This window comes from Atractosteus spatula, chromosome 4, assembly GCF_055471065.1.
Source record: "Atractosteus spatula isolate fAtrSpa1 chromosome 4, fAtrSpa1.hap1, whole genome shotgun sequence".
Lineage (NCBI taxonomy): Eukaryota > Metazoa > Chordata > Actinopteri > Semionotiformes > Lepisosteidae > Atractosteus > Atractosteus spatula.
In genome coordinates, this window is record NC_142709.1 from 61,618,269 (window position 1) to 61,637,198 (window position 18,930).

General features: G+C 39.8%; 1 protein-coding gene across 1 annotated transcript in view; it reads right to left on the reverse strand.

Annotated features, from left to right (window-relative positions):
* Positions 1-18,930, reverse strand: part of kif1aa (kinesin family member 1Aa) — a 91,044-nt gene that overhangs the window by 40,498 nt on the left and 31,616 nt on the right. Inside the window, exons 8-25 of the mRNA XM_088912614.1 lie at positions 17,198-17,275; positions 16,722-16,787; positions 16,113-16,130; positions 15,818-15,896; positions 15,239-15,317; positions 14,656-14,798; positions 8,290-8,423; positions 7,245-7,324; positions 6,473-6,548; positions 4,351-4,430; positions 3,985-4,091; positions 3,690-3,773; positions 3,390-3,570; positions 2,963-3,035; positions 2,699-2,795; positions 2,050-2,198; positions 1,471-1,649; positions 492-629 (exon numbers count right to left, since the gene is read on the reverse strand). Of these exons, the coding sequence (XP_088768740.1) occupies positions 492-629; positions 1,471-1,649; positions 2,050-2,198; positions 2,699-2,795; positions 2,963-3,035; positions 3,390-3,570; positions 3,690-3,773; positions 3,985-4,091; positions 4,351-4,430; positions 6,473-6,548; positions 7,245-7,324; positions 8,290-8,423; positions 14,656-14,798; positions 15,239-15,317; positions 15,818-15,896; positions 16,113-16,130; positions 16,722-16,787; positions 17,198-17,275 (1,841 nt within the window). The remainder of the gene's footprint in view (positions 1-491; positions 630-1,470; positions 1,650-2,049; positions 2,199-2,698; positions 2,796-2,962; positions 3,036-3,389; positions 3,571-3,689; positions 3,774-3,984; positions 4,092-4,350; positions 4,431-6,472; positions 6,549-7,244; positions 7,325-8,289; positions 8,424-14,655; positions 14,799-15,238; positions 15,318-15,817; positions 15,897-16,112; positions 16,131-16,721; positions 16,788-17,197; positions 17,276-18,930) is intronic.

The window sequence follows — 18,930 nt, forward strand, 5'->3', positions numbered from 1 at the left end:
CTTCATCTTCTTTAACCCATTTCTCAGAATGTTCAGCACGGCTGAGACAATACTATTTTTTTCTTTGACAAATAAAACCTTCCTAATCATTTTCAGGACATTGAGTTAGATAGATACTTTATTGATCCCGTGAGGGAAATTGCAGAGTTGGGTGTTTTCTGCTTCTTTGTGACTTGAAAAATGTCACCTTTTCTCTTCTTTTCTCTTCTCTTCCACATTCTTGTGTCTCAGGTTAGTTGGCAAAAGGGCTTTATTAGTGCGAATTAGAGCGAATCACATTTAAAAGCACATTGGAAGTACAAAAAACAGCACCAAATCGAGTTAAGGAGTTATTCATGCAGTATATTTGAAATCGATGTGGAATTGTTTCGTTTTTTTCTAGACAAGGTTGGCTAAAATTGCTAAAACGCCACCCAAGGAAGCTATTCCAGTATAACTGTTAGGATGTGTCAGTGTCCCTGCAGGCCTCTGTCCCCTGCAACGGCACTCACCTGCCCACCAGACGGAACCAGGGGAATCTGTCATAGAAAGGATCTCCGCCTGTCAGCACATTATCACAGTCTTCAATGGCACTGGTGGGCACCTCGGCTGCATGGTCATACATCTCCCGCATTAGGTCAAGCCTCTGCCTACAGGCAAACACGTATAAAATAACAGAATAGCATCTTATGGGGTTGGCTGTTCATAATCTGGAAGAAAGTATCAAGTTTAGTTCTTGAGAAGAGAAGCCCGGTGTCACTATTGTGCTCTGCATCAATGTTTTAATATCAAATTTATTAAGGCAACAAGTTGCTCCTTATTTAAAATGTCACAAAGTCTAAAACCCAACAGTTTTCTTGGGACTTGGCATGGGATTTAAGAAAGTCAAGGCCAAAGAGGAGATTGGCATAGAATTGCAGAAATCTGACTCTTGCTTGAGTGAATTTTATACACACCTGCTGTTGTATGAATAGCTGAAAGGCAGGGATAACATTATCAGGAATAGCCACTGGGCCATAAGTGGGACAAACAGTAAGTCCCTCGTAAACATCCATTTGTGGTCATGAATTAGAATGACCATGGCTGTACACAGGTGATAAAACTCTCTATAACACTGCTGTAATTCAGGACACCATGGGGGATAGTGCGTTTCTGTCACCGATTAAACTCATCGCACACCTTGCATCCCTAGAGAGCTAAAACCAAATATCTCTCCGCATCCTGGCTAAATGTACTGTATTTCTCTTTCTTATGTACTTTAGAGCATAACCTGAGCCAGCTTCCTTCTAGGGCATTAGAGTAATGTTCAATGAGGCTCTGCATTAAACTGAGGAATTTTCAATATCTGTAGTTTCTTAGCTACAAAGCAAATTTTGTTAGGTTACTTCTCCAACAGCTGATTATTTGTTTGTATTTGTTTGTGGGGCCAAACACATATTATGAATTCATAAACCATCTGTAAAACGACCATATGAAAAGAGAGTCTTTTACCTGAGTTTCTCCAGAGTCCAGTAGTGAGTCGCCCCATTCTTCTGGTCCTGAACCTCCACAGCCACAATGGTGCGAGGAAAGGGCCGCTTCTCTCGGTCTTTGGCTGCGTCTGGGGGCAGGAGGTCAGGCGGGAGTGGCGAGTACAGAGTGTCGGTCAGAAGCACAAATTGGAACTGAACCTGTTTGAGAAATGAAAGTTGAGGATTAGGATATTAAAAAAGGACAAAAATCTTTTGTTTGCTGAACAGTGGAATTCAAATCTGTTCAAGACTCTGCTCAATTTCCAAACTAGTCATTCGGGACCTTCAATTAAATATTGCTTATATGAGTTCGTCAACGATCCCCTTAAGTGGCCCACAAATATTCAGTTCACACTGATTCTTTTACTGATCAAGCCCTTACATTAGAAGGGCTTAATGTTTTAAATTAGGAATTTTAGGGATCTACACCATGACCATTTAGCCTAAAACATTTTACTTCACTGCAACAGGAATTTATATTTTTCATCAGCATACAGATAGGAGATGGGATGAGGACAAATCTTTCATCCGTTTCCTATGAACGTGGCCCTGGGCTCACCTTTTTCTTCAGTTCCACGCTGATGGCGTTGGCCTCCTTTAGGAAAATGGCGTTGCCCCAGAGAAGGTCCCTCAGGGACGTGAACTGGTAGCACCTCCACTTGCGGAAAGCCCACAGCGCCAGCTCCATCTCCCGCTCTGTCCATTGCACTGCAGGCAAGACCGAACAGCAGTCACAGCTTTTCCAGCACCCACCAGCAACTACTGGCCACAAAGTATTTCAATTCAAACTCCTTCAGGATTTTTCAATAAAACCTGTATCATAATTTGAAAGCTTTTTTTTTATTTCCATCTTCTCTACATCCCACTCTTTAACAAAGCATATTTTCACACATAGTTCCCTGCACATTGATGAACCTAATCTTCTTGGTAATGCAAAGACGGACAAAGCATCAGGCTATGACCTTCGGTATCTTGGTCTACACAGTGGAAGTACAAAAGACTGCAGTGCTTCATTGGCTCATGAATAGGATTTTTCATTTTACAGCATTTATTTAAGACCGTGTAGACTAAATGATGATGGACAGTGCCATCAAAAATGATAAAATTCACTTCTTATCTGCAAACTGACCAAGTGAACACACTACTTTCTCTCATAGGTCCATGAATTGCTGGTTGTCCGCATGGTAAGACTGTATGTGCTTTCTTACCTTCCTCTTCTGGCTCTTCCTCCTCCTCAGTGGTCTCCAGGGGATAACAGCAGGAGTCCACCTGCTTCTGAAGGGCCTCCAGCTTACTTTCATAATCCTGAGTGATGAAATCACAATCACTACCATGACCTGCTTTGCTTTTAAAATTTCCATTTGGCACATACTGTATACTGTATGTATCAGATCAGGTCTCACATTGCTCATGTCTGCCTTATCGGACAGGTAGAACAGAATCAATCAGTTTTATATTCCAGAGATCCTTACCAGTCTCTGTTGCTCCAGGAGGTTGTTGGCTTCCTCTCGCTCCCTGCGATATTGGTCTTCCAGCTCCTGCAGCCTGAGGAGACATTGACAGAGAATCACCTCAGAGGACATTCTTGTTCTAACAGCTACTGAGATCTAATTCAGTCACTTTCCCAAAATTCAGCCTCTGTGCTGATGCTGTAATAACTCCAGTGCAGGGTTGGCCACCAATGTCTGCACTAAGAAACCTTGCAAAGTGGCCAGCTTGCTCTTCCAACTCTAGCAAACCTTGACCCTCCCTTCTCTATAGATAAACTTTATCCTTCCCTTGAACCATATCCTTCTCCCTCTTTCTCCTTTCAATCTTTTCTCTGATCTCTTTCCTCTTTCTTCTCCTTTGAGCGCCTTCTTTCCCTCCTTATGTTCTTCCGATTCCCTGTCCTACTACCTCTGCTCCATTTCCTGTTTCATGTCGATGCCCTGCTTCTCCAGCAGCTCTCTCTGTGCAAAGGCCCAGTCCACAGGCTCAGCCGGGGTCTCGGCGCAGGGAGTGCGTTCCCTCTCCTGCCTGGCCTGCTCTGGATGGTTGAAGCGGAAGACATGACTCTTCCCCATGATTATACGGTTCCCTGCAGGATTGGGAAATGAAAGGAAATTATTAGCTGCGATCAACAATCCAGTGTTTCAGAGATAGTTTGGGAGGGTCTGTTAACTTCACAGGGTTTCAGAAAAATAAAGATTCACCAACCTGATCGGAGTATGGTAGGTTCAGTGACCCTCTTTCCATTGACATAGGTCTCTGCTTCCTCACAAGGCTCGAGAATCACCACGACTATGATCAGAGAAAGGACAGTCATGAGCAACCATTTAAAAACATTTGACAAGAAAAACTTCATGAGTAAAGATCGGGCCTTCTCCATAGCTAATCACAAATCATGCTACTTAATATCCTATGAAAGCTTATTCGGATACCCATGTAACTATGAGATTTATTTCATTTGCTAACAATGGAATCCTCATGCATTGTTGCGCTGATACCCTACCTTCTCCAAGGTTGTTGGTAGTACTGGTGAAGGTGCAGTGCTCATCTTTGATGAAGTGCCCACTCAGAACAATGTCTTGGCGGCTGCTAGCATCTTCACGGCCCACCCTGTCCAAATAACAGAGGAATGAGGAACAATGTGGTTCCAGAAAAAGTCCACTTTTAAACTACAGAAGAAAGGTTGAAAATCAGAGCTGCACACTCAGCCCATCCAGCTCATTTGGTTGTTTCTTGTAAACTGGCTTATTTTAAAAACTCTCCTTTAACAGGTTTTGCTGAAAATGGGTTATAACAAGATAGGTTGAGAGAGAATTACCACTTGCTGTTAATGTATCAGGTATGCAGTATGATAATCAAGAAAACTTACCTTGTGATCCCATCTTTGATGTAGTACAGAAGACATTCTGACATAAGAGGATCTTCATTAAGGTTCACCAGGTGAGGGGTCTGAAACACAGGTGATGTTGTTTATTTCCACAGGTAAGAATCCCAAATCACAGAACAACAAATAGAATCTATTCCTTTTGTGAAAGCTGAAGATCGATATATACATAGTGATTGAGGGGTCCTAAAAAAGCTCTTTTATAAAATTACTTTCTCAATTTTGAATGACAGTCTATATGTTAAAATGCCTATGCCTATAAAAAGAATCTTATGGAAGGCAATGAAACTGATTACCAAACTGTAATACATATCTTCTCTTAAGCAATACATGGCAATACAAAAAATCTTGTTTCCCCGTATTGTTACCAAGACAGGAACAAGAACAGCATTCCAGGGTCACAGCAATCCAATCAGAGATGGACAAGGGTGTAAGACAAGAGAGTGAAGGAACAAAGGCATACAGTCTTGCTGACAAAGTGGAGATCAGCGTGTCGTTTGGATTCTTGGAACCTCACTGTTTCTTGTCATGATGTCCTCATTAAAGCATTAAACTTTATGGACATACTATTAATGTTCTAGTCTTTAAATGTTCGTCTTTGCACCAGTTGACTTGATATAACTGTTAATTTCATCTGAAAACTCCCATAAGATAAGATAAGATCAAAACTTGTTTATGTAGTATGATCTCTCTTTCTGCTTCTATAATGCCTTCTAAATTAAACACAACACTGCCTTCATCTTGTTAGCAAGATCCTTCAGCCCTTAGCAGACCATACAGAAATGTACAGGTGATAAATTATCTCAGTGGTGCTTTAACCTCAAGACCATAAGCACTTTTATGTAAAACAAAGTGCTTAACCTCAAGACATAAGCAATTCAACACATCTAGATCCATTTTGTATTGGCCATTCAGCAGTAATTTTCCCCCTTTGATAACACCCAGTGTGGATCAGTTAATTATTTATGAGCATACGGTGGTTCTGCCCCTTCCTGCACCAGCCTAGAATAAAGACTATAAACACATTCTGTGTGACAATTGTTGTCAACTCATCTGTGTTATTTTTACCTGGCATGTCGGCAGCACCACTTTAGTGACAGCAGGTGATTGAGCAGATTCCCTATGATAATACCACAGTTTCCTAGTCCTACAGGCTGGTGTTGACCCTCCAATACATTGAACTCATCCAAAAGGTTAGCACCAGAACAGCCACTCGGGTCCATTAATTAACTTTAGTTCATGGAACAAACCATTCTCTGTATATTTAATGAATATATATATATAGTTTGAAATAGAAAGCAAGGGGCCAGCTGGAAAGAGAATTTGAATGGAAACTCACAGTAAATAAAGTGGTACACTCAGAGAGAGCAATGAAAAGTGTTTCATTGTAACAAACCTCATTGGGGGAAAACAGCCCAACTGTATCAATAAATACTGGCTGAGGTTTTCTCGGTGCAGGCTTTAAAATAAATCAATAGGAAATAGAACTTTATTTGCTGTTCTTAAATATTGTATTAAAAATGCAGAAACACCAGTATCTGGCATGTTGAAAGTACAAATACAAATGTACAGTATGCTTGTATATGAATAACAAAAGTAAAACACAGATTAACATGTTAAAAACATATGAACTAAATGTAAACTTTGGAACTGCATGTACACATCAGAGAGATAAACTGCACTTATTCAAACAGAAGCACATTCACCATGAAAAAGAAATCTGTTTCTTTTGTTATGTACTTGTTTCTTTTTTTGTCCCACACAATAAACACCAAGTACTGAGTTTTTAGAGTTCCCCGGTAAAATAAAATGAGCAGCTATAACTCAGGGCACCTCTGTTTAGGCTGTTGGTACAAGTGTGATATGGCTCATTAAATATTTCACATGGGTCTGACAGAGGAAGCAATTGTGTCCTAATATACAGTACAACCAGATATTTAGTGAGTACGCCATGTCAGGAAGTGAAAATGGGGTGCTAAATATATTTTACACATTTTGTCCATTGTGAATACTGCAGATAATATTTAGAAACCACAGAAAATGATATTTGGAACTTTATTCCCCCCTAGACAAACAGATCCTAAGCAAGGGAGAATTTTGCTGTTACCTTCTTTGGGGAGAACACACCCACAGTGCCACCATCCTCCCGCATGGCCACGCCCATCTCTGCCAGCAAAGCCTCTCTGGTGAAATCAACACTCCCCGTTAGGAATCCAGCAAATGCATTATTTTGCAAACTGAGCTCCCCAGCACTTGCAAGAAGGAAAAGATAGCTGGCCCACAGCAAGCTTATGATGCAGATTTCAATAAAAGGGGAAATACCTTTTTTACCTAAAAACTGGGTGGTGGCTAAATTGATAAGATTTGCAGACTATGGTCACCATATGACCGACTTAACAGTCACCCAGGGTATAGCACTGAGCTACTGCCACAAGTATTTTTAACTGTCAGTACAAAAAGCACCTGGAAAAGGCCTGAGTCACATTACAAACAAGGGGTCACACAGCTCATCTTAGCTGTTTGCCAGCTAGACACTCAATGGCCCAGGACCAAAGTTTTTTGTTCAGGATGTAAGTGGATCAGCTCCCACAACAAATGTAGTACTGCTTTTGTCAGAGCAAGAAAGTTTTAAGCAGTACTCCACATCACAGAAATGATCACAGTTAGTGGAGTTCAAATCTGTGTCGAAGGTTTACAAAATTGGCCCTGGTACAAAGCCAAATAATCTGGAGCTCAGAATTTAATCACTAAACAAATTTGTTTGTTTGCCTATGTGTAAGAAGCCACCTAAAGAGGAAGACGTCTTACACAACAGAAGGCTAGCAGTAGTTTCTCTACAGAGGGATTTTCTTGCTCAGATCTGTGTAGGACCACCTCACCTCTCCATTCGAATAGCTTCTGTCCGACGCAGCTTCTCTTCCCAAGTTTCATTGAGCTCAGCAATGATTTTCTCAGTTTCCTGATGGAACAAGAACGGCCTCTTACATCGAGAAGAGATCAAAGTCCACAATGCTGGCACAGAAGGGTACCTCATGTGATTCCTAATGCAATACTCATGATACAGTCTTGCTTTTGATGTTAATAAAAAAAAGTCAAGCAATGAACCGATTTCTGTCTGATAAGGTTTTTACTATGTGCGGGCTGTTGATGGAACCACTGTAAGATATATGCATGCTTCGTGGATGAATAATGACTTTAATGTTCATTAGTGTTCATCTCAAGAGCATATGAAGTACAGTATAATGATTCATTTATGCTCTGCATACAAAGAACTCTTTGAGGATTAAAGAAGAAGAATAGAACAGGAGTCAATGAGGAGCCATAAAAAATACAACAAAACCCCACAAAGTAAGATGGTTATTCTTCATGCTTCCTAAATGTAGCACATGCTGTACACATACAATGATTCTAATATGTTTTTTGCAAACCTGTTCTGCAAATGAACTTTCACCTATGTTCTCGGTACAACACTACGCTAATTGGTGCTCACTGATTCGTGTCCTTGCTGTTTGGCCTGAATCCTTCTCCTTCATTGGAAGACTGCCTCTGTCCTTGCCGCCCCTACCAGCCTGGCAGGGACAGTTAACCTGATGCATACTTACCACAGGATTGTATGAGATTAAGACATTGCAACCTTTCCCTTTGAACATTTCGTCTATATTTTCTCCTGAACATGTGAACTTGAGTTAGGATAAGGGATTCAAACAGACTGAACAACTGAATTGACTTCTTCACCTCCAGCTCCTGGTGTACTGTCGTCTCGTGGGGCTGCCCAAAATTCAAGGCAAGGGCTTACTTTAAAAAGCAAATCTTCTAAAAGGTGAACACCCAGTAAAAATGGAATAATCGGAGGGTGTGAAAATCAATTCAACGGTTAAAAAGACCAACATGGGCACCCTCTGTCGGAAGCCCTCTGAAACTGACCTTGAGCCTCTCGATGGCCTCCTCGCTACCCGGGCTGAACATGATGCGGTCGTGCAGGCTGTTGATGGAGCCAGCTCGGCTGGACAGGGCGGAGAGAGAGGGGGAGGGACTCATCCCCGTCATGGCATTGGTCACTGTGGAGAGATCACCCCTTTGATTGACAGCTTGGCGATTATTGTTATTGTTCTTGAAATCGGATAAGTCTGTCAGAGGAATGGGAAGTGGGGAGGGGAGGGGGGGGGGGGGGGTTCGGGTGGGAGTGGGGAAAGCCAGGGAGGTGCAGGAGGCGAGAGAAACGGAAAAATTCCAGAGAAAAGAGGGGGAAAGGAAAGAGAAGAAAAAAAAGAAAAAAAGACAGGTGGCACGAAATAAATCCCAAAAACAAGGCAAAAAATCAAGAGGCCAATTAACAGATGCTAACCAGAAAGAGAAACTCTACTTAAATCCACTGTGGACTTTTAGAGAGTCATTCACGATCACTTCGGAAGAGACAGTGAAAGCAGGCAGCAGTACAGATTACAAAGCAAAAGAAATGTAGGTCTTTTTAGCAAAATATCCATTGATGCTGCTTTCAATACAGTGTTAGTAGGGTGCTGAAAATATGAGTGGTCATAAATCAAGGTGAATCTGATAAATCCTACCATCTTCCTTATTGAATTAAGCACTGAATTCCTTTTCACTGTTGATATTTCCTAAAAATCAGGGATTTATTCCAAAGTTCTCCCTGTACAAAAGCCAGTCAATTAGATCAGATGGGCAAAACTCTAATTTAGCTTTTAAAGAATAAAATATCTTGTCATTGTACATAACACCTGCTTCTGTTATTATAAACAACAAAAGGTAAAACTAATTTTAGAAAATGTCCAGAACATCTATAAGAAGTCTATCCAGAGAAGGTCCATTTGTATTCCATTATATACCCTTCTGCCCTGTAACTCAGGTTATATACTGTAGACCCAGAGTGACTCAGTATAACACAGATGCATTTAATGCATTTTGACATTTGCAAAAAATCAAATCATGTCTATCAGACACTGGGATAGAACTACAAAATAGCACAGATTTAGAACTTAGAGATGCAGTGTTATTTTAAGATTTTCTGCACAGACAAAACACTGCTGTGGATCGATATCCAAATGTCCCACTATGTAACACTCAGCCTAGCTCTAACTGAAACACTGATGCCCAGAGGTGCCTGAAAAGAAGCTATTTTCATTTCTAACAATCACAATCATGAACCGCACCACCAGTCCAGAGAGCGTTCAGCTTATATTGCTGGGATCACATTGCAGTTAAAAGCAAAGGAAGCTCAGCAGCTTCAAAACGGGACACTTTAACAGAACATTATAAAAATCAATTAAGAGGAAAAAAATTCCATCTGTGGATTCAGACGGAAATGTAAAACGTTTAATGTACAGTAATAAGCTGTTCATCACAACAGTTAACATTATTTAAAGTAAAATCATGTTTAAAATGTTTCACCATACAATAATAATATGACAAAATATTTTAAATGTTTTTGTGTTTTTGTGCATGTAACAAAAGACATATTAGCTATTCACAAAGCAATAAACAACTCTTCAAACTCCTGTCTGCTACAGACTGCTGAAGTATTACAACAAAGAAAAGCATAATGTTCCTTTCTATAAGATTTCATATCTCTCGGATGTTCTGACAGTAATGGTGCAGATGTTTTTTTCTTCCCAATTTTGAAGACTGATTAGCCTAGTAATATCACCCTAAGCAGATACAGTATGAAAGATGCACCATTCAAAGTGATGGTTTCCTGACCTGGGTATTTGAGAACCTTCTTACAAGCCCCTGCACTGACAGAATTCAAACTTGACCAACATTGGCATCTGACACATTGTCATTCCTGCATTTACCAAGATGGCCACATTACAGCCATTTTGTTCTGAAAACTCAAAATGCTGCTGCCTTGGAAACAGATGACATCTCTGAGGTTTCATGAAAATCTAAAGCTTCCCCCTGATTTTCACCTCACAAGTGGGTGCAATCATTTCCATTTCATCACCAGCCTGTAAAAGTACAGCCCCTTACACAAACTACTCCTCATTGATTGTTTGTCAAACATGGTGCATATTGTCTCACTGTAATGACAATGATTAATATAAAGGTAAAATAGAGTTCCTGCATAAACTACAATGACCACCTAACCACTATTTTTATCCCAAACCACAGAACTGCTGTACTGATTTACCTGAAAATCTGGATGTTTCACTGCACCCAGAAATGCTTCAGACTGCACTTCACAGGTTTCAACATCTCTTTATACAGCTAAACTGGGTCATCGCTCTCTTGGAAAAATGCATCCTGTACATTTATCAAAATCTGTTAGATAAATTAACTCCAAAGCAGGTAACCCTCCTTTTGCTTAAACAAAAATGATATCCTGACTGCTGTTTTCCTCAAACTCCAAACTACCCCCATCTTAGGAACCGCTAACGTTACTTGACATGAAACTTGGCAGATTTCATCTCACTAAAACCTGCTTCAGACTCACGCCTCGCAGGGACACTTTTTAATCCCAGAACAGCTCTTCTCTTCCTTGGCAATATGCCCAGTAGTGCTAAGTGTTCTTGTTCAAAAACCATTTGGCCAAAGAACTCCAAGCTTGGCAGGTATCCGTACAGTTCAGTTTATTTGTCATATGCTCAAGTCCAATGAAAGGCTTATAATTCATTCAAGTTTCCTCTTTGTCTGCTCGCAGTTCAATTGTACTGTTAAAGTCAGTGGATAGAGACCTGCTTAGAAGCCTTCAAAGCTGCTTAAGGTTTTCTAGTTTTATCTTGTTCTCTTTCAGGTGATAAGTCATTTTCATTGTCCCCTGAGAATAATTAAAACATTATATATACATTAGAGTTCATTTCATTTTTAAGCCTTTTATTTCACTTGCACATATGACAAATAAACTGAGGTGCATTCAGACAACATCTGTTGTGTTGATTATTTTTTGGACCTAGCCAAGACACACAATCAGGAGTCTTAAGACAAAATGTAGACACACTAAATGACTGCTGAAAGACAACAGTTTCCTACAGAACATTTGTACAGAGTGACTTTATATATTGTGTGCTGATCAAACCAACATCAATCATCCGTTTTCTTCACTATATATCATGGTTGATACACCTTTTTTAATTCATGTATAATTAAAGCCATATGAAGTTATCATTAATTTCTACTGTCTGGTCTCATTGTCGCCACAATTTTATATGATGTGTTGATTTTGCATTGACAATTGTTAGACAATAAAAGCCTAATATGTGGCTCACCTTACATGTCTTGCATTTTGAATCGGCATGGTGCGCCAAAAATGCAGAAAAAGCTCAATGCTGGCTCTATTGTAAGAATTGTGCAAGTGACAGAATTCCACCCTGTGGATATGGATGGTGCAAACTGAATTCAGCCTCGGAGTCTGACAATAGCAGTCTGAATGGATTCAAAGCTTATCATCAGTCATCTAATTTAAACTGCTCCTCAGCACACAACTCTAACCAGTTTTGTGCTGCACCATTTCCCAGAACTAATCAGCCCAACTCTTTACACTGGCTCCCAGCCCTTTAGTTTTAATGCAAAGGGGCTTCAGTGCCAGGGGCACACAAGGTTTAAGCCAAGAAAAAAAGCAGGGTTTACACTCCCTGCCCTACATGCAGCCATGGAAACCTCCTGTTTGCCAGTTAAAGCCAGGCATGAGGTATCAAAGCCAGCTGAAGCAGGTCTGCAGATCAGGAAGGACCACTGAGATGCCGGTCTGTCAGTCCTCAGCAACAAAAGAAGAAAAAGCAGTGGTTGCCCCATTTGTACTGCATTCTAATTTAAACTCTTTCAATACATTAAATACGGTACAAAGCATCCAATACATAATTGTAATACCTAATTGTAAGGCTCATTAATCAAACAGAAAGAATAAGTATTGTACCATACAAAAGCAATTTCAGATTAAGCAAACTAATTTGGTTCAGTCAATTCTCATGATATTACAGCTCATTCATTTACCAGGCAAGTGCGTAATACGACAAGACACTGACGCTTCTATTCATAATGGTGTAATACCAAACAGTGAAGTCAAAGAGGGCACAAAGATTTTCTCTGCAAATTGAGCTCATTTCAGACTGCACTCATTTTATGGACTAGAACTCTAAAGCCTCCATTTCAATTGTTTTGCATGTGCACCTTTGGTAAGGGATCCAAGTGTATACTGTATCTTTGCACCTGTGAAGATAAGCTGCAAAAAGGAATATGGTGCATTACCTCAGCCTGGTGTCACAAGAAGTAAATTATAGTTTTTATTTTCTTTTACGATTATAAAAGGATCTTTCCTGACCTATAGCCAAGCATATTGTTGCAGGACGTGGCTTTTTCTGTTTGGAAATAAACAAGCCAGGCGGTTGAGATTGCAGTATCATAAAAACCTTAGACCTGGGGAACAACACTCTGTTTTTTCTGCTTTATTGTTCACTGTTAAAAGGTGGGGGAAATGGCGAAAGCACTGCAGCCAACGCACAAGGCCTCCTGAGCACATGGGCCACAGCCAGAGCAATTTCACAGGCCAGGACAGCTGCTCTGCAGCACCAGAGCTCACCGACTCTGGCTGTCTAACACGACTATATTTACTGCCTCTCTTACCTGCTGGAACAACCTCATTTCACAGACTAACTAACACGGGTCTGCACCCTCACAACTTACATTTAGGGACAAATGCTTGACTGCATCATTGCAATGGTTTATAAAATAATCTTTTGGGAAAAGTAAGATTTCACATAAAGGAACTGAACCCCCCAAAAAAGAAAGGACCCTACCTGTTATAGCTTTTCATTTTTGTCAGATGTTTTTTTATATATATATACTGTATACTTGGAAAAGTAATTCATTTGATTTTGCTACAGTAATAAAATCTTTTTTTTTGTACATTAGAGCAATGAGTGGCTACACCTCCTTGCTCTTATATATGGTAAAAAATTAATTGGGTAATTAACCTTTGTCTTATTTGTTTTCAAGTAATCAAAAAAGGACTTTTAAGATTTGGCTCTATATTTCTAAAATATTTTTACCCTTTAAATCATTTTACCCTTTTACAGTATGTACCCAAATCTGGAATCAGACTCCCCACTGTACTCCTTATTAGAAATAAGACAGCTCAAGAGTCTTACATGTCTCGGAGGACACATGCTCTCACGCTCTGTCGCTGTGAACAGGATTAGAAATGCAGGAGCTCAGGTGTCACCTGGACAACAATCGGTTCTTATTAAAACCTCCCACATCCATGGGTAAACATTCATATACAGTTTCTGAAAATACCCCAGCTCACTTACTCTCTCTATTTTAGAAACATTTTAAAGTGTTAGGTTTCTACTTTTTCCTGACCAGATTGTCAATGTTTTACTGTGTACTGTACATAAAGTAAAAAGAGAAGGAAATGCATTTATTTGCCAGTGAAAGCATTCTGTCAAAGATTAAAATAAATGAAATTAAAATAATACTTGTAAAATAAAGCATGAAAGAAGGCATTATGATCAAAAGTCGCAAAAGAAATAAAACATCAATCTATACAGAGAGAAAGACCACTTTCTACACTGTTCCTCTGGTGCTGCAGACAGTCCTGCTAAGTCTATTAAGCTGCAAAGCATAGGAGCACTGAGATACACACGTTTCAAACCCGCGATCTCGGTGCCTGGACCCCGATATGCTGAGAAAGAGAGACAGGAAGAAGAGAGCACATTAAGACTTATGACTTATGTGAAAGGTTAAGTAACATTTTCTGCAATGATTGAAAAAGACAAAGGTCATGTCGGTTGTGAGGTTTAAGATGAACATCCACAAACATGTATCATATTTTTTCTCTGAGCGTAGGCATACCGACCATTCCTTCCAAAATGATGGTCCCTCTCATACATCTCTTACGGATCGGCTCAGTGCCAGAGCAGCAGCAGGTACAGCCATTGCTGTACATGGGCGCACATGTTTGGAGAGCCCAGGTGTCCCAGCCCAAACAAAACCAGAAAGCAGATCCCACCCTTCTCGTAACCTGAAAACGCACGAGTGTCCTTCACCCAACCTTTACATGTCGATCACCCCAAAACTTCACAACTGACTCTGTTCCACAATCACAGCTGACTTCACAGCCAGATTCCTCTGCCAATTATTTTTTCACGTGAAAAACAACTTGATCTTCCCCAGCTCGATAAATCCTAAACGCATTAAACAAGGCAGATGTGAATGTGTGTCAGTTTGCCAGGTGAGTATGGCCGTGATGAGGAGTATCCTTTATGTGCATGCAAAGGAGTGTCGCCGTGCAAAACCCTGGAGTTTCACACAGTCCATACAGAGCCGAGTGTCTCTTACTCTCGATGATGTCCCCAAGGCCTTGAGCGTACAGCAGGTCTTTCAGTCGCGATACTTCCTCTTTCAGCTCACGGACCAGCCTGTTGTTGGGATCTTCGTTGATGACAGCATTGCAGCGAATCTGCTTGGCCCGATCAGCATACCTACAGGCCATAGAACATAGGGATTGTGGTTTACAGGGCACTAACATAATAAATTTGTAGAGAACCAAGTAGGTTTGATTTTTTTATAGAACAAGAAAAAATATGGCTAAACAGTTGATTTTTATATGAAGTAATGAAGCTTAATGTACCACTGCATTATGTAAAGACATCAGTGTCTGAAGGCTGTGTAAGCTGTAATATTACAAATCAAAGGAGCATTAAACAGATCAATCAAATTCTATAAATGTATGCAATCCTTAACATTTCAACAGCTTGCATTCACCTTCAGAAAATTAGCACAAAGGCAAAAATGTTTTGGAAGAAATGAAAGCAGGTCTCTTGTCAATTTATTGACTGTTGAGGAAAGCTGCAGTGAATGAGAGAGGAGCAGTGCTGTGAGATTCACCAATGCAGGGCTGCCATATGCAAGCAGTCCTTACCTGAGAGTGCTGAGGGTCTCGTCGTAGTTGATGTCCGCTGGGCTGAGGGCTGCCACCATTGCAGTGCGGGAGTTCCCACCTGAGAGAGGGGGGAATGGTGTCAGACAGGGCCGGCAGGCTGTGGTCAGCCACTACAAGTCAGTCACGGGTCTCTATACTGTAGCTGCAATTCCCATCCCTAGTCTTTGTGTTCCCAGTATCTACTGTTTTCTGTTGCAACAGAGCTCTCTCTCACCCAGTTAAAACCTTGTTTAAATTCATGATTTGAATAATTAGCTGAATGGCATCTTTTTCTAGTTTCTAAAAAGCTGATGATTCAAAGATTCAGGTCTCTGGTAGTGAAACCAGTACAATGTTTCTCGTTAATAACCGATCAGTTCAGTAATAGGCTGTTAAGTAAGGAAAAACGCAGTGCTATTACTGGGAGCACGATCCCATTCTCACTAGGCTTACACTAGGTGTCGTGCTACTGTATTCCGAGTTACAAGACTGTAGTCCATCCCTGCTCAGGTGAAAAATGGCCTGTCATAAAATAGACCCTACAAAGGTCAAATATGTACCTGAAAGAAGAAAACTTACCCAGATTTTCTCTCAAAAGCCACGTTAACACAGAATCTCTGTAAGGGATAAAGCTTTCTACTTTCTTCTTTTTCTTGTTCTGCCGTAGGAAATATGTACACAGGTCAGGATTAGTAAAAAACTAAACTTGAATTGCAGTAAAATTCAGTGTTGTACTCAGATGTTATAAACTGTACTGGTAATTAAGAAAATGAGGAATTACTTTTTAAACTATAAGGTAAATAAAAGGTAAAAGCATTTCAATATGAAAACAGTTTTTTTTTCTCTTTCACAATTTTGAATAAAAACATCTTACCTTGTTTGGACCAGAGTCCTAAAAATAAACAAAAATAATGAGTGTTTAGAATTATTTAGATACATTTGTAATACTCATAGCATAAAAAATAAAAGTTTCATACTACAATAAATAACCCCGTTTGTTTAATTCAACCTTTTTCAAAGGTTAATTCAACCTTTTAGCTAAAGGCCAGTGTACCAAATCACATCTAAATCACATTTTAAGTCAATTAAGATAATGAGACTATTATAGTTCCAATTCACTAATGAAGAACACAGGAAAGAAAATATGTCTTGTGACATGAGATTTGGCAGGCAGGGAGACAGTGTTTCAATATCAACACTGACTAATTTGGACTAAGATTTCACAGGCACCTCATACACTGTCTTATTGAAGGCAAGTGTCTACATATTTGAAAGAATTGCTTTGGAGATTTAGACAGTTTGTGAATGCCATTGATATTATACAATACATACAATTTCTGGCTAGTCAAAAGCCTGTTCATATTATTATTTTATTATTATATTATATGTCTTCTTTCTCTTGCCACACTTTTATAGGACTCAGTCACCTTATTAACACACAATTTTATACTTCACCACAAAGACAAGGCTTTGAGAAACTCACCACTTCAGCCAAAGCAGAGATAACCTTTCCTAACGTGGTCAATGATTTGTTGATGTTTGCACCTTCCTGGAATAGGATAAAAAATGCTCAAGCTAAAACAAATGATTGCATTCATCAGCAGAAGAATATAATTAGAACTTTATTCCTTTTCTTTTTTGAGAATTTATAGTCAATCCTCAGTCATTTTCTCAGCCGTGCTGAGACACTGCTTGAGCCTAGGTAGCACAACCAGATACTAGAACAGAAGCTGCATAGCATGACTCTGACACAGGTTGGTCACTGCCTCCGGTACAGCACTTCCTATCAGAACTGGCAAGGTTAACGCAAGTGGGATGTGACCCAACATCCTTCAAAAAGCCGTCCTACGCCAGGCCAAGATTTGACCTGGGAGGTCAAGTCAGAAAGACTTGTAGAGCACTAACCCGTCCTTCAGAACTGTTTAAGCTTTTTCAACAGTTCAAAAACTCAACACGCACCTTCAGCCTGGTTCCTTTGGCCCCTGTGGAGTCGGCTCTTTCACTTCCAGCCAGGTCAACTAAACTGACTTTGCTCACCTGAAGTGTTTTATTAAAAACAAAAAGACAGAATGAAGTCAATTTCACCTCTGGAAATAAATGATGAAACAACATGCTATTTGCAACATCTTTAGGGGATTTCTTTTTTTAAGATTTTCTTTCTGACACATGGAAAAGACATTTGAATTTAGGTGGACCTTTATTTTTTATTGTTTAGTCAATTCACACAATTGAAAAAAACAACAACAAAACTACTATCTATTTGGAGTATAAATGTCTATGTAGAGCTCTGTTCATTTCCACAAATACCCTTTACAGAGTGGTGGCCAGTTCTAGTCCTGAAGGTTATCTTGTTCTCTTTTGTTCTTTTGTCCTCAGTTGTTAATGACTTGGAAAATAGAATCAGTGAGTCGAGAAAGAAAGAACAAAGATGAAATGACATCCAGAAACTCCTGTGTGTCTTGAGGACTTGTCATCCAGGAATCGTTCAAAGCTCTCCAATGCTGATCAATTAAGTTGACCAGTGATAGCCAACCACCAGCTTCAACATTTAGGTGTGGCAGCTGTTTTCTTCCTGACTCTTCGAAATGTTAAGATACAAGGAGAGCTAGAAAACATTACAATATTTCAGATCTCATTGTCTATCACTCTATTAGCAGATGCAGCCTAGAATTGGAGACAGCAGCAGAGTGATTTGCACAGGCAAGTGTCAAAGTTCAGCTCTATCTCAGCTGTAAATGGCAAAACTATTTGTGCCACCAGCTGTCCTGGATAAATGACATGGAAGGTCTTCACTTGGATTTGTAAGTGAAATAACACCATGACCACCTCCGAATAACAAATAATCAATTAATTAAGCTAGTAAATGGTTAAAAATTATCATTTCTAAATGTTAGAAAGACAAGACTGCAATTGTGCTAATCACATTTCATTCACAATTCTTTGTCAAGATCAGTGATTACAATCATTCTCCAGTCTGAACTCCACTATACTGAGAAATCTCTCAGCTGAAGCTACAGTACAAGCCTGTCAAATTATCTTCCTCATCAGTGTATTACCAGTATTATACCCCATGCTTATACAGGTGAAATATTTATATACTGTATAACCTCTGAATACTTACAACTAGATCATTATCTACTGTACATTCCTGAAAAAAAGCTTGGGAAGTAAGGAAATTGAGATTTGTTTCTGCAAAGAAATAGCAAAAAATAATAGGTTTCCCCTGTAGAAAAGCTGACAGGTTACTTCAAACCCAAGTGCTCTTCTGTCAGCATGATGTGCGGGCTGGCAGGGTATTTTCTCCAACATGTACCACTGAACAGTGCATGGGCCTCATTAAAAGACATACTGTAAGCCAGCATTCTGGGGTTCTGCTGGTATAGGAAGTCTGATATAAATTCAGTTTTACATCACAAGGATGCAAATGTTTCACTCACTGGCTTAGGACAGACTGAGCAGTTAATCAAAAAAAAAAACAATCGAGCTCATTCAGTCAAACGTAACATTAATAGCAGCTGAAACAGTGTTTGTGCTGTCCACTCTCACATTCACCTCTGGTTCTTTTTGTTTGTAAAATAAGGTCATATAGATTTAAAAAGAAATGCACTTTCTAAATAAACAGAAAAGAATGAGGGTGGTATGCCAGAAAGAATTTAAAGCAAGTAATTGGGGGAGAAACCGGTATAAGCAAT